The sequence below is a fragment of the Lipotes vexillifer genome, unplaced genomic scaffold (genome assembly GCF_000442215.2).
Source record: "Lipotes vexillifer unplaced genomic scaffold, Lipotes_vexillifer_v1.1 scaffold343, whole genome shotgun sequence".
Lineage (NCBI taxonomy): Eukaryota > Metazoa > Chordata > Mammalia > Artiodactyla > Lipotidae > Lipotes > Lipotes vexillifer.
Genome location: NW_006777506.1, coordinates 1,326,454 through 1,342,876, shown reverse-complemented (window position 1 = coordinate 1,342,876; position 16,423 = coordinate 1,326,454). Strand labels below are relative to the sequence as shown.

The following is a 16,423-nucleotide window of genomic DNA, read 5'->3' as shown; positions in this document are numbered from 1 at the left end:
GCTGGTCACGGAAACTTCTCTGGGCTTAAGTTTCCACATACATTTTTTTTTGCGGTACGTGGGCCTCTCACTGTTGTGGCCTCTCCCGTTGTGGAGCACAGGCTCTGGACGCGCAGGCTCAGCGGCCACGGCTCACGGGCCCAGCCGCTCTGCGGCATGTAGGATCTTCCCGGACCGGGGCACGAACCTGCGTCCCCTGCATCGGCAGGCGGACTCTCAACCACTGCGCCACCAGGGAAGCCCTCCACATACATTTTTGAGGCAATATTTTTGTCTCATACCACAGCTATGTAAAGATTAAATGAGGTAATGTAAATATTTCAAATACTTTAAAATCTTATATAAATTAAATATTCTTTACAATGAGATATTTTTACATACTGTAAATGTACCCTATGGTACAATGCCATCTTCTCCATTCCGCACATACGCTATCCTGCCCCCCCAAAGTTACAGCCACATTGATATATCTGCCAGCAGCAAGCTGATGCAGATGTTCAGCTGTATTGCTGAATAAATAACAGCTAGAAATAAGTAATTACGTCAGCACAATTAAAATTTGTGGGTCTTATGAAAGGTATAGTTGTCCCTGGGTAACCATAGGGGACTGGTTCCAGGACACCCTCAAATACCCAAATGCTCAAGTCCATTCTATATAAAATGGCATAGTATTTGCATATAAGCTATGTACATCCTCCCTTATACTTTAAATCATCACTAGATTAGTTATAATACTTAATACAATGTAAATACTGTGTAAATAGTTGTAAATACAATGCAAATGCTATGTAAACAGTTGCCTGGTGCGTGGAAATTCAATTTTTGCTTTTTGTAACTTTTTGGATTTTTTAAAAATATTTTTCAATCTGCAGTTGGTTCAATCCATGGATGCAGAATCTGTGGATATGGAGGGCCAATTACATACTATAACCATACTACTTTGAATGATATGAAGATATGAAGAAAAAGTAAAAGGGAAGGATGGAGAGTTTTTTTTTAAAAAAAATTGTGCCAAAGCCTGGCTAACTAATAACTTACTGTAAACTTGCAGACTGTAGTCTTTCTTTGCTGTTCCAGCAACATTTGATGCCACACATGTATAGAGCCCTGCATCAGATTCTTCTGCAACTGAAATCTGCAACTGCCTGCCTCCAGATAAAGTTCTGACCCGCTCTGCAGAATCAGCCAGCACTGGGGAGCCTGCAAAGAAAACCAAGTGGCAGAATGTGAAGCATAAATGTAAGGTGTTTTGTGTATATACTCTAAGAAGTATATATACTTATATATTTACTTCCTAGTTCACATACTTAAAAGACAGAGGACACTGTATAATAATCTATGCAAAAAGGAGGAGGAGGAAGATGAAGAGAAGACTGTCTTCTGCAAATTTTTCTTTCAATCAATATTGCATTTAAAAGAAAACATACTTAGTAAAACAAACAAAATAAAATCTTTAAGTAAAACAAGAATTATTTTTTATATCAGCTAAAAATTTAGATGATCTGATACGTAATAGAAACAGATATTTGTTGATGAATAACTAAAAATCTGTTCAACTGCAGAATTCAATCTTAACGTACATTACAAAACTGTCACAAATACAGCAAAACTGTTTGCTTTTAAAAACAAGAAAAAATTTAAACCTATTTTGAAGAAGAAAGAAATAGTTCATTGAATGGTGGATTCTTGATCATTATAGCTGCCCTACAAGGCATTTGATTAAAAAAGAATTAATGGAGAAAGTTAATTTCTTCTTGGGAGCAGTGAGTCTCAAAACTGACAATTTTCAGGTTGATATTGTAAAAGTATCACATATGGCACATTTAACACAAAGCAGTTCTGCTGTCTGGTATTTCTGCATGCAAACCTTAAGAAAGTTTGTTGGCATGTTTCTCAAACAAAATATAAATTCCCTTAATATTTATATTTAATTTTATAAATGTCAAAGGATGAAAACTGACCTTTCTTCTTCCAAATGAGATTTGGGGGTGGAATACCACTTGATTCACACAATAGACTAATAAGATGCCCTTCAATGACTGTAAGTTGAGCAAGTTCATCAGAACCATAAATATTTGGTGGTACTGAAAGATTAAAAAAAGGAAAAATACTATTTTACACTCAAATATAAAATTTCCCTAACACTTTGCATGTAAAAATAAAAAAGGTTCCCAATCAAATGGTACATGTAAATAATTTAGCACTTGAGGTTGACATATCAACACCACATCAAAAGTCAACTGTAAGACCTAGAATAAATACCTAATAGCAGACTTCCCATTTTCACAGATAGAAACTTAATTATCAAAATACTCAGTGATATAAAAAGGAGATACAGTCTAGATATTTAGACATCTTGCACCAAAAGAAATGAAGACACTTACCAAATTTAAATTTAACCCAGTCATTGTGCCTCTCCAGCTTTGATATCTCAGATGTTGAACAGAAAAGAAAGACATCAGACATATAACATATAGTAAAGAACAGAGGTAAGGAATTTGATCTGAGAAACAGACATGCTACCTATCCTAGACTGTACAGTCTGCATCCCCCCACTGATCTCCAGCTTCTGCTTGGAACCCTCAAAGTGAATTCTGACTACCCACATTTTACTCAAAGAGGCTGAGTCTGCAATTGCTGGTTGAACTCTCCCTTGGGACACTTTTCTGGCTGCAGTATTATCACATGATAGATGCTCATCCTCCCAAGCTCCTGGGAGTTGAAGAGTGGGAGAATCCTCCTCACCGCCAATGCTGCTTCCAGCCATTGTTCAAGCACCCCCATGAAAGTCTCTATTCTTTTGAGGCTCATGTCACCCATTTACTTCTTTTTTTCTTATCACCATCTATGAACCTGTCATTCTTTTTCCATTCACTGAACAATTTGGTACTTGTTTTTATCCTTTCTCTTTACATGAAGACCTGCCACATTCTGTATGAACTCAGTATCCACACGTCTAAACTCCTGACTACTCAGTTCCTTGATCTGCTCATCCTGTTCTCCATCAGAGGCCATACCCTTTTCACCATCTAGAACATTTCTCCTATTAATTTATAAATGTAGGCCACTTTCTGACAACTGCTCTATCCTTCTAGCTCTTTCACTCAACTATTCCCAATTCTCAACTCAATGACCTAATTGAATCTCAAATCCTTAAACCTCTCAGAAGCCTCCCAAACTAGCTGCTTACTCTTTTATTTACCAACTTCACTATCCAACTTAGATTTCATGATCAGTAATTCCAGCTAGTCCTCTGCCAATATTTTCAACTGCCTGGCACCACTGCTCTTCCTATTTGGCAATACCCTTAACTTGGGATGAATCCTATAGTTCACTCTGTCATCACCTACCTCACAGATGAAAATTCTACAGAAGAAAATGACAACTACACAAATTGCCACCACTATAAATTCATTATCTCCAACCCAAACTCCACCTCTTCTACTCCCATGGCTTCCATTAATACAAATACTTGCAAATCTGTACCTGTAATGCAGATACTCTCTGAGATCTGGACTTTTATATCTGACTACTTAACATCTCATCTTGGATGCCTTAGAGGCACTGTCAAACTCAACTTGCCCCAAACTGAACTCAGTAACCAGTGTCATTGTCTTCCTTCTTAAGCTCTCTATGCCTACATGTGGCACAGTACCTAGAACACAGAGTCACTCTATAAATGATTTTTTTTTTTAACATCTTTATTGGGGTATAATTGCTTTACAATGGTGTGTTAGTTTCTGCTTTATAACAGAGTGAGTCAGTTATACATATATATATGTTCCCATATCTCTTCCCTCTTTGTCTCCCTCCCTCCCACCCTCCCTATCCCACCCCTCCAGACAGCCACAAAGAACCGAGCCGGTTTCCCTGTGCCATGCGGCTGCTTCCCACTGGCTATCTACCTTACGTTTGTTAGTATATATATGTCCATGTCTCTCTCTCGCCCTAACACACCTCACCCTTCCCCCTCCCCATATCCTCAAGTCTGTTCTCCAGTAGGTCTCTGTCTTTATTCCTGTTTTACCCCTAGGTTCTTCATAACATTTTTTTTTCTTAAATTCCATATATATGTGTTAGCATACGGTATTTGTCCTTCTCTTTCTGACTTACTTCACTCCGTATGACAGACTCTAGATCTATCCACCTCATTACAAATAGCTCAATTTCGTTTCTTTTTATGGCTGAGTAATATTCCATTGTATATATGTGCCACATCTTCTTTATCCATTCATCCGACGGCGGGCACTTAGGTTGTTTCCATCTCCGGGCTATTGTAAATAGAGCTGCAATGAACATTTTGGTACATGACTCTTTCTGAATTCTGGTTTCCTCAGGGTATATACCTAGTAGTGGGATTGCTGGGTCATATGGTAGTTCTATTTGTAGTTTTTTAAGGAACCTCCATACTGTTCTCCATAGTGGCTGAACCAATTCACATTCCCACCAGCAGTGCAAGAGTGTTCCCTTTTCTCCACACCCTCTCCAGCATTTATTGTTTCTAGATTTTTTGATGATGGCCATTCTGACTGGTGTGAGATGATATCTCATTGTAGTTTTGATTTGCATTTCTCTAATGATTAATGATGTTGAGCATTCTTTCATGTGTTTGTTGGCAGTCTGTATATCTTCTTTGGAGAAATGTCTATTTAGGTCTTCTGCCCATTTTTGGATTGGGTTGTTTATTTTTTTGTTATTGAGCTGCATGAGCTGCCTGTAAATTTTAGAGATTAATCCTTTGTCAGTTGATTCATTTGCAAATATTTTCTCCCATTCTGAGGGCTGTCTTTTGGTCTTGTTTATGGTTTCCTTTGCTGTGCAAAAGCTTTGAAGTTTCATTAGGTCCCATTTGTTTATTTTTGTTTTTATCTCCATTACTCTAGGAGATGGGTCAAGAAGGATCTTGCTGTGATTTATGTCATAGAGTGTTCTGCCTATGTTTTCCTCTAAGAGTTTGATAGTTTCTGGCCTTACATTTAGGTCTTTAATCCATTTTGAGCTTATTTTTGTGTATGGTGTTAGGGAGTGATCTAATCTCATACTTTTACATGTACCTATCCAATTTTCCCAGCACCACTTATTGAAGAGGCTGTCCTTTCTCCACTGTATATTCCTGCCACCTTTATCAAAGATAAGGTGACCATATGTGCATGGGTTTATCTCTGGGCTTTCTATCCTATTCCATTGATCTATCTTTCTGTTTTTGTGCCAGTACCATACTGTCTTGATTACTGTAGCTTTGTAGTATAGTCTGAAGTCAGGCAGCCTGATTCCTCCAGCTCCATTTTTTGTTCTCAAGATTGCTTTGGCTATTCGGGGTCTTTTGTGTTTCCATACAAATTGTGAAATTTTTTGTTCTAGTTCTGTGAAAAATGCCAGTGGTAGTTTGATAGGGATTGCATTGAATCTATAGATTGCTTTGGGAAGTAGAGTCATTTTCACAATGTTGATTCTTCCAATCCAAGAACATGGTATATCTCTCCATCTGTTTGTATCATCTTTAATTTCTTTCATCAGTGTCTTATAATTTTCTGCATACAGGTCTTTTGTCTCCTTAGGTAGGTTTATTCCTAGATATTTTATTCTTTTTGTTGCAATGGTAAATGGGAGTGTTTTCTTGATTTCACTTTCAGATTTTTCATCATTAGTATATAGGAATGCCAGAGATTTCTGTGCATTAATTTTGTATCCTGCTACTTTACCAAATTCATTGATTAGCTCTAGTAGTTTTCTGGTAGCATCTTTAGGATTCTCTATGTATAGTATCATGTCATCTGCAAACAGTGACAGCTTTACTTCTTCTTTTCCGATTTGGATTCCTTTTATTTCCTTTTCTTCTCTGATTGCTGTGGCTAAAACTTCCAAAACTATGTTGAATAAGAGTGGTGAGAGTGGGCAACCTTGTCTTGTTCCTGACCTTAGTGGAAATGCTTTCAGTTTTTCGCCATTGAGGATGATGTTGGCTGTGGGCTTGTCATATACGGCCTTTATTATATTGAGGAAAGTTCCCTCTACACCTACTTTCTGCAGGGTTTTTATCATAAATGGGTGTTGAATTTTGTCAAAAGCTTTCTCTGCATCTATTGAGATGATCATATGGTTTTTCTCCTTCAATTTGTTAATATGGTTAATCACATTGATAGATTTGCGTATATTGAAGAATCCTTGCATTCCTGGAATAAACCCCACTTGATCATGGTGTATGATCCTTTTAATGTGCTGTTGGATTCTGTTTGCTAGTATTTTGTTGAGGATTTTTGCATCTATGTTCATCAGTGATATTGGCCTGTAGTTTTCTTTCTTTGTGACATCCTTGTCTGGTTTTGGTATCAAGGTGATGGTGGCCTCGTAGAATGAGTTTGGGAGTGTTCCTCCCTCTGCTATATTTTGGAAGAGTTTGAGAAGAATAGGTGTTAGCTCTTCTCTAAATGTTTGATAGAATTCGCCTGTGAAGCCATCTGGTCCTGGGCTTTTGTTTGTTGGAAGATTTTTAATCACAGTTTCAATTTCAGTGTTTGTGATTGGTCTGTTCATATTTTCTATTTCTTCCTGATTCAGTCTTGGCAGTTTGTGCATTTCTAAGAATTTGTCCATTTCTTCCAGATTGTCCATTTTATTGGCATAGAGTTGCTTGTAGTAATCCCTCATGATTTTTTGTATTTCTGCAGTGTCAGTTGTTACTTCTCCTTTTTCATTTCTGATTCTATTGATTTGAGTCTTCTCCCTTATTTTCTTGATGAGTCTGGCTAATGGTTTATCAATTTTGTTAATCTTCTCAAAGAACCAGCTTTTAGTTTTATTGATCTTTGCTATTGTTTCCTTCATTTCTTTTTCATTTATTTCTGATCTGATTTTTATGATTTCTTTCCTTCTGCTAACTCTGGGGTTTTTTTGTTCTTCTTTCTCTAATTGCTTGAGGTGCAAGGTTAGGTTGTTTATTCGAGATGTTTCCTGCTTCTTAAGGTGGGCTTGTATTGCTATAAACTTCCCTCTTAGAACTGCTTTTGCTGCATCCCATAGGTTTTGGGTCGTTGTATCTCCATTGTCATTTGTTTCTAGGTATTTTTTAATTTCCTCTTTGATTTCTTCAGTGATCACTTCGTTACTAAGTAGTGTATTGTTTAGCCTCCATGTGTTTGTATTTTTTACTGCTCTTTTCCTATAATTGATATCTAATCTCATGGCGTTGTGGTCGGAAAAGATACTTGATATAATTTCAATTTTCTTAAATTTACCAAGGCTTGATTTGTGACCCAAGATATGATCTATCCTGGAGAATGTTCCATGAGCACTTGAGAAAAATGTGTATTCTGTTGTTTTTGGATGGAGTGTCCTATAAATATCAATTAAGTCCATCCTGTTTAATGTATCATTTAAAGCTTGTGTTTCCTTATTTATTTTCATTTTGGATGATCTGTCCATTGGTGAAAGTGGGGTGTTGAAGTCCCCTACTATGAATGTGTTACTGTCGATTTCCCCTTTTATGGCTGCTAGTTTTTGCCTTATGTATTGAGGTGCTCCTATGATGGTTGTTAGTATTTGCCTTATGTATTGAGGTGCTCCTATGTTGGGGGCATAAGTATTTACAATTGTTATATCTTCTTCTTGGATCGATCCCTTAATCATTATGTAGTGTCCTTCTTTGTCTCTTCTGATAGTCCTTATTTTAAAGTCTATTTTGTCTGATATGAGAATTGCTACTCCAGCTTTCTTTTGGTTTCCATTTGCATGGAATATCTTTTTCCATCCCCTTACTTTCAGTCTGTATGTGTCTCTAGGTCTGAAGTGGGTCTCTTGTAGACAGCATATATATGGGTCTTGTTTTTGTATCCATTCAGCCAATCTGTGTCTTTTGGTGGGAGCATTTAGTCCATTTACATTTAAGGTAATTATCGATATGTATGTTCCTATTCCCATTTTCTAAATTGTTTTGGGTTCGTTATTATAGGACTTTTCCTTCTCTTGTGTTTTTGTCTAGAGAAGTTCCTTTAGCATTTGTTGTAAAGCTGGTTTGGTGGTGCTGAACTCTCTCAGCTTTTGCTTGTCTGTAAAGGTTTTAATTTCTCCATCAAATCTGAATGAGATCCTTGCTGGGTAGAGTAATCTTGGTTGCAGGTTTTTCTCCTTCATCACTTTCAGTATGTCCTGCCACTCCCTTCTGGCTTGTAGAGTTTCTGCTGAGAGATCAGCTGTTAACCTTATGGGGATTCCCTTGTGTGTTATTTGTTGTTTTTCCCTTGCTGCTTTTAATATGCTTTCTTTGTATTTAGTTTTTGACAGTTTGATTAATATGTGTCTTGGCGTATTTCTCCTTGAATTTATCCTGTATGGGACTCTCTGTGCTTCCTGGACTTGATTAACTATTTCCTTTCCCATATTAGGGAAGTTTTCAACTATAATCTCTTCAAATATTTTCTCAGTCCCTTTCTTTTTCTCTTCTTCTTCTGGAACCCCTATAATTCGAATGTTGGTGCGTTTAATGTTGTCCCAGAGGTCTCTGAGACTGTCCTCAGTTCTTTTCATTCTTTTTTCTTTATTCTGCTCTGCAGTAGTTATTTCCACTATTTTATCTTCCAGGTCACTTATCCGTTCTTCTGCCTCATTTATTCTGCTATTGATCCCATCTAGAGTATTTTTCATTTCATTTATTGTGTTGTTCATCATTGTCTGTTTCATCTTTATTTCTTCTAGGTCCTTGTTAACTGCTTCTTGCATTTTGTCCATTCTATTTCCAAGATTTTGGATCATCTTTACTATCATTATTCTGAACTCTTTTTCAGGTAGACTGCCTATTTCCTCTTCATTTGTTAGGTCTGGTGGGTTTTTATCTTGCTCCTTCATCTGCTGTGTGTTTTTCTGTCTTCTCATTTTGCTTATCTTACTGTGATTGGGTTCACCTTTTTGCAGGCTGCAAGTTCGTAGCTCCCGTTGTTTTTGATGTCTGTCTCCAGTGGCTAAGGTTGGTTCAGTGGGTTGTGTAGGCTTCCTGGTGGAGGGGACTAGTGCCTGTGTTGTGGTGTATGAGGCTAGATCTTGTCTCTCTAGTGGGCAGGTCCACGTCTGGTGGTGTGTTTTGGGGTGTCTGTGGACTTATTATGATTTTAGGCAGCCTCTCTGCTAGTGGGTGGGGTTGTGTTCCTGTTTTGCTATATGGTTGGCATAGGTTGTCCAGCACTGTAGCTTGCTGGTTGTTGAGTGAAGCTGGGTGCTGGTGTTGAGATGGAGATCTCTGGGAGATTTTCGCCGTTTGATATTATGTGGGGCTGGGAGGTCTCTTCTTGACGAGTGTTCTGAAGTTGGCTCTCCCACCTCAGAGGCAGAGTCCTGACTCCTGGCTGGAGCAGCAAGAGCCTTTCATCCACTCGGCTGCTAAGTCCGGCGAACTCACTGCTTTCTTGCTGCCTCCGGAGGTGGTGGGTGAGTCCCTGGATCTTAGCTCTGCAGCGTTTGTGTTATGAGCTTTCAGACTTTCTTTGAGCACTTCTTTTTCCGGGATGGGTTGAGAAACTGGCCAGAGTTGAACTGGGACCTATAAATGATTTTTGAGGTCTCAACTTTCTCTCCCCTATCATTCATTCTTACATTGACTGCGACCTGCTTTCCTCTTTAAGAGGCAATGGTCTACTCAGCTGTAAAGTACACTTTGTATTTTATGTCTCCTTTGGCTTCTCTGCAATGTGTGCCATTAATCATTCATTCATTCATTCATTCATTCATCTATCTAACCACATCCAACTTATTTGTTGTCCGTGTTCTTCTGGGAACATCATTGTCCCTTAGTTTCCATGACACAAGCTTTACCCAGTTTTCCTCCTCCCTCTTTGACTGTTCCTTCTCAGTTTCCCATTTGGGGGTCTCTTTTTCTGTCTCCCTTCTTATGTGATATGTGAGCGTCATTCTATACAGTACTCTTTTGTATACATTCTTCTTATTCTCGCTAAGGGATCTCAACTACTACGTATACACTCATGTCTCTAACCTCACATTTTTAGCTGTTATCTCTTTCTCCTGAGCTATAGGCTCATAATTCTGATGGCACAGAGGACACCTTCAGATGAATAGTCTACAGGTATCTCTAATACAGCATTTTAAAAATGAATTCTTCACCTCACTTTCTAATTCATCACTCCAAATTTTTCTTTTTCCTTTCTTTTATTTTTTCAACCTTTACTTGATAAGACTTAGCTCAGTGTTTTCCATATTGGGAGCTATACGAATATTTTCCCCATTTGAAAGAAATGAGAAGAGAAAGGAAAGAAAGGAAATACGAAGGGAGAAAAAGGGTGGAAGGAGGTAGGAAGAGAAGTGAATGATACATAAAAAATATGTAGTAAATATAAATGTACTGCATAGTAAACTCTGTTGTTTAAAAGTAAATCCTTTTACAGGTGAATGGTAATACTTCTTACAATTTTCCTCAAGATTTTTTAAAATGATAATAATGATTTATAATTAACAAGTCATATAAAATGACATAAAATATTTATTCTCTATTGGAATTAGATTACTTCCTCTACCTATTTTTATTTTAAAATATGTTTTTGAATTAACTTTTATAATCAAAGGTAAATTTCAGGTTATTATCTCAAAAATTAAAAAGTTTAAACAAATACAATCAAAATTAAGAGAGCTTAATATGTTATAAATGGATTTAAAGAAGTACTTAAAATAAAGGTGAATATGTAGGAAATGGGAACACTTTTGAACATAGCATAACAACTACAGTGATATAAAAGTTGTGACTATTCCTAAGAATTATCTTAATTAGTAATAGTAAAACGTCAAGCCAAGAATAGCTCTGCACATTCGTCAGCAGAGTAATCCCATCTCCCACCCACAAGGGCATGTGTTCTCTTTCTCTCACACAAATATAATTCACATACACAATTTAGCCTTTTGACTTATTTTCAATTGACCAACACACTCTCTGTTCATGGAGAACAGTCAATCATTAGAGGATCTCAGTTGTAGAAGCTAAAAGGCATATTAATCAGGCAGGAGAGCAGAACTGTTCTACATCAAAGTTATGGTGACCAACACGTTTAGGTTCAGGAAATCTGTCTAGTTGCTCTTGAATTAATTATATAAGCTGATATTCAGGACAGTTCAGCATCATTTAAACATATTAGTTAGTGTCCATGTCTTTATTATGATCAATTTTAGTTATGTGGTTGGTTATTTTAAGGACTGACACAAAGAATCAAATATTAAACCACAAGCTGTATCATTTGCTTTACAGGGGCTGATCCCACTTACCCCAAATGTTGACATTATAGTTTTTCTCAGTTTTTCCAGCAACATTTGTTGCCTCACAAGTGTAACGACCACTATCTTGAACCTGAGCATCTTCAATCTGAAAACAGAACCATGCTTTGAAACCACAGTTTCTATTTCGTAAGTAACTGGGGCTTTTCTATTAATGTTATTTGTGATCTCTGATTTTTCATTTGTGTTCTGAAGGTTTTCAAACATATAAAAAATAGAGGGAACAGTAAAATGGATGGCTATATGCCCATCACCCACATTCAACACTTATCAAGATTCATCAATTCTTTTATGTCATACCTTATTTGAATCTCATTAATTTTACTGGTTGAAGGTCTAGAAAGGCCTTTTAAATATGATTCAGATAAAACAACAAAAAAGTCACAATTAATTTCTGAATATGTTATTCAGGGCTTTAAATATACAATCTTTCCATGCCAGGGCTTTAAATATACAATCTTTTCATGCCCAGGTCCTTGTTCAGTAAAATAATACCCTTACTATTAATTTATTATGTCTTCTCCTATATTGGGTTTGTAGGCTTCTTCAAGCCAGGTATTATACTCAATTAGTCTCAATCTCCTAATACCCAGTTTGGTGCTTGGTAGATAACTGAATACCAGTAAATACTTTCCATATATTTATCTGCAACATACATTAATACTCATTTATCATTTATTCATAGACCTTTCAGCAGTTATTGAGAATCTTGTACCAGGTACTACAGGTAGAAGATACAAAGAAGTATGGTGTAATATATGGTTTCTGACTTGAGTTTTCAATCTAGTTGAGAATATAATGTATGTGAACATAAAAAAAGGGTTTAATAATAAACAAGGTATAAATAAGAATATAAGATAATCTAAGAGGTACAACAAACAGTATGTAATTGCTGAAAGCTTTGAAATCAATTGCTAAAACATTCAAAAGAGAATCATTGGAGTTGGAGTTATCATTAAAAGTATTTAGTACAGCAGGGGTACACTAGAAGTTTTCATTTCCATGAGGTCTTCGCCCTACGTTCATTCCTGTGGACCCAAACATTCCAGGGTGCCTGGCTAGCCTCAGTGGTGGAGACTCAGTGGATCCTAGGAGTTCTTCACCATCACCTCTCTCCTGGCTTCCCAACTCTACTGGGATCTGTGCTCTGAAGAAATGAACTTCTCTACTCACTAAAATTTACTAGGAGAGTTCTAATCACATATAGCTCTCCCCTAGCAGTGCTGGGACCTGTGGTTTATACAATCGTCTCCCTCTATCATTCAGTCAGAGCTGAGGTTTGAGAATTCTACCTGCTGCTTTCTTGAACTCTGGGGTCTGCCTCTGAGAAGGGGCAGTGCTTTTTGCTTTTTCTTTGCTTTTTTTCCCCCTATATAGCTCAATTGACTTATCCTACTTTCCTCCATCAGTGACGCCGGCCTTTCCTTCCTCACCAGCTCCATCGTTACAGGATCATAATTCCGAACGACTCCATCCTCTTGCCTCCAATATACACTTTCACCTCCCTCTCACTCTCTCCTATACTTCTATCCTCCTTGTGTAAGCGTTTTAGTTTCCTTTGTGTTGAAAATCATTATCCATTTCCCAAGACTCTCCTTGTTTGACAGTAATAATATTCCTTTACCAAGAAACTATGTGGTGTAGTGGTTAGCAGCATGGATTCTGAAGCTATACTCCTGTATTCAAATCCCATTTCTGCCTCTTAGTAACTGTAGGCAGATTATTTAGCCATTCTTTCAATTCTAAATACGGTTATTGAGGATTTTATAAATACTCCAATGGCCTGTTGGCTTCCTCAATCCTAATTCCTTAAGTTGGCTTTCAATGTTAGCTCTTATTTCGCTTAAATCAACGTAGTCCACCTTATTTCCAAAATTCACTTTGTTAAATTGTTTCAGTCACACTAGCTTACTTGATTCCCGTAATTGGGCCTTTTGTCCTATCTACCCATAAAAAGCCAAGTAGCGTTCCAAGACTATTCTGGACAACCACAGCCTCACGTTTTGCTATCTTTCCCAAATGTACTGTCTATATCATCCACTTGGTAATTAACTTAGAGACTTAGAGCACTCATTGCATCTTTCATGAGCTGTTAAATTTTCATATATTTATGCAAAATTGGAAGACATTTTGCATAAATGTGTCATACTTTTTTGCATCCCTATGCAGAGCACCTAGAATGGGTATTTGCTGATTGGCTGAATGATTGAAGATGCTGCACTCCTTAGAATATTTCTATAATATTTTCCTAGAAGTATTTTTGAATGGCTTCTGGCTACAAACATGAATTGACAGTTAAGTATAATATTTCAACCTTATTAAGCATAAAACTGAAAAATATTACAAACCTCATTAATAAAAAGGTTCCTAGAATTTTATAAGATGAAATTAGTAGAATACTTGTAAAGTTTAATAGGGGTACTATTTTGATAGTGGTAATACCAAAGCCATGAGCTTAGGAATAATATAAGAAGCAATAAATGAATCTATAGGCTTACCTTTAACACACTTCCATTTTCAGTGACACTGAGGCCTGGTTTCTTCAGCAAGGGGTGGCCGTCTTTTAACCAGGTCAGAGTCGGTGGGGGAATAGCATCACTTTGACATAGTAACTCCACAGCTTGGCTAATGAGGATAGAGACGTTCTGTTCTTCTCCCATAATATTTGGTGCAACTAAGTGAAAGATGGGTTTTCCCTCAGGATAAAAGAGGCCAGCATACTGCTTATCTTTATTAATCATCAGGACATATACTGAATAACTTTATTAGTTCTTTTAAGATGTAGGATCACAGTAATTCTAACATACCCTCTGCACATCATTTCATTCAGAATCAAGTGTTCATAAATCACTGATTAATGTGTTCCTGTTGAACAGAAATAGTTTTTTCACTAACTTTTCACATAAAAAAGTTTTAGAACTGGAAGTTCTCACCAAGTGCCCACTTAAGAAACTTCCTGAACTAGATGCCACCACTTAAGATTTTCAAAGTATTAAACCACTCGTGAAATATTTTGGAAGTAACAATGAATTAAAAGCAAACACATTTTTGATGTTTATTTTTTGCAAAAGAAAATAAATTTCATAAATACAGAGGCAAAATAAAAAAATAGAGTTGAAAGAGATCATCCTGTCCCACCTCACAGTTTGCAAAACAAGATGGGTGACAGATAAGAGCTTATTTGAAATAACGTGACTAATTGGTGGCAAAACTAGGAGTCTTCTGACTTGCAGTTTAGAGCTCATTTTGGTTTTTCACGGTGCCTTGTCAGTTTTCTATGGAATAAAGACCATGTGGGATAAATGATACATTAAAGACCAAACTAAAACAGTGACCAGCTGTACAGCATACAACTACATAAAAAGAAGAAATGAGTTGAAATTTTAATGAGATTAAAATTAGAATTCCCTGGCTATAACGCTTGTCAGATCCTGAAATATGTTCTTGGAGAAGTTTAAGGAACTGCATTCCCTTGGGTGTATTAAAAAATAGAGTAAACAATCATTTGTCTCGGATGGTCGAGGTACAGCCCTGCCAAGAATTAGACGGTGGGCTCCATAAGCTCTCAAGGACTCTTTCAGGCTTATATTTATAATAATTCAAAATCATGAACTAATGATAAAATCAGGCCTGTTATAAAAGGGCCACTCCAAAAAAGCACAGAGGGGAATTTCCTCAGCCATCTCTCACTAAATCCCATAACTATTTAGGATTGTAGGAAACATACCATATTTGTAGTTTTTTTGGTTTTGTTTTTTTTACAAGAAAGGTTAAGTTTCATTGAAATGAATCCTAAAGGATTTTCCAAATGCTTTGGTAGAAATAAGAATTTTCTGATAAGGAACATTATGATAGTCCATTGGCCATTGTTTCCAGCTTGATACTGTTGCATGTGGCAAAATGACAATGAATGCAGGGTACTTAAGCTAGTCCCTATAGCTTAAGGGGCTATAACCAGGAGGTTATATAACCGTGTTTTATAACCAGGAGGTTTCTCTGCTATGATGTCTTTTACACAGGGAAAGGCATTTGAACTAGAGGGTATTTCTTATGCTGTTTCTGGATGCAGGACTTGTGCTAAACCCAAAGGAAATGAGGCTAACAAAAGAAACTCCATGCACAATGGCTGGAACAGATCAGTGGAACTTTTGGGCAGAGATCTGTGATGCCCGTCCTGCTAAATTTAACAGCACAACAGACATGTGGCTTTCCAAAAGCTTCAAGTAATCTACGGGTGACAGAAAAGAGTGGGATTGTTTTTAACATGTGAGACAACAGATAAAAGATATACAACTAGTCTGTTTGAGATGAAAACTTCTATAATCTCAGCAAAATCAGCATGAGTGCCATCTTCTAAGATATTATGAAAAAAAGATATATTCACCAGTCTTAGCACAGAGAGTCCTAAATACAACTTCAGAGTTGGAAATAATTTCAGGTTAAGTCTGTCCTCTGTGGATAAAAATGTACCACAACTATATAAAATATGTTTATCTCAGATTATTTGTAGAATTTACAAAGAGCATGGATTCTTTATGACTGCTTGTAGACGTAAAAGTCAGAAACAATTCAAGAAAGCAGAATGCTAATTTATTTCCAAATTTTTTCCTTCAATTACTTTTCTTTAAGCTAAATGAGTTGAATCAAGCTCAGTTTTTTTCAGTTGAGAGGAAAAATACAAAAACAGTAGAGTATTTGTTTCTTAAAGAACATAAATTAAAGCAAATCTAATTACAGTCAAGGATATATATTACCTCAGCACAACTATTTTTTTCTGCCCTGTCTTTCATTTCCAACTTTTTGTTTAGTCTGAGAAGAGAACAAGCTTCTACCCTTTAGATCCTCAGCTTCCTTAGATGTTATCCCTATTCTGCTTTGCAGTCATGTTGTTTAGGAAGGGGTGTGTTGTGTCTGTTTCTCATCCTACGCATTATACTTCTGAAATGTAATTACACAAGTCAGAATTGCCACAGGGTTATGCTTGTTAAAACACTGGGGAGTGTGTGATCTCTAAGAAAGTTCTCAGAGCTTCAGTTTAAAGATAAGGTACTACAGGAATGCAAATCATTTAAAAACTCTATTCTCATGTTTCAGCACCTAAGAGTATGGTGATGCATACTCCAAATTTATACCAAGGAGAAACACTTTTTTTTTTTTT

The 16,423-nt window shown here is 36.8% G+C and overlaps 1 protein-coding gene across 1 annotated transcript in view; it reads right to left on the bottom strand.

Moving 5' to 3' along the window:
• The window catches only part of HMCN1 (hemicentin 1), a 543,624-nt gene that overhangs the window by 197,286 nt on the left and 329,915 nt on the right, over positions 1-16,423 (bottom strand). Inside the window, 4 exon segments of the mRNA XM_007451144.1 lie at positions 1,039-1,200; positions 1,962-2,084; positions 11,257-11,353; positions 13,764-13,939. Coding sequence (XP_007451206.1) covers positions 1,039-1,200; positions 1,962-2,084; positions 11,257-11,353; positions 13,764-13,939 — 558 coding nt within the window.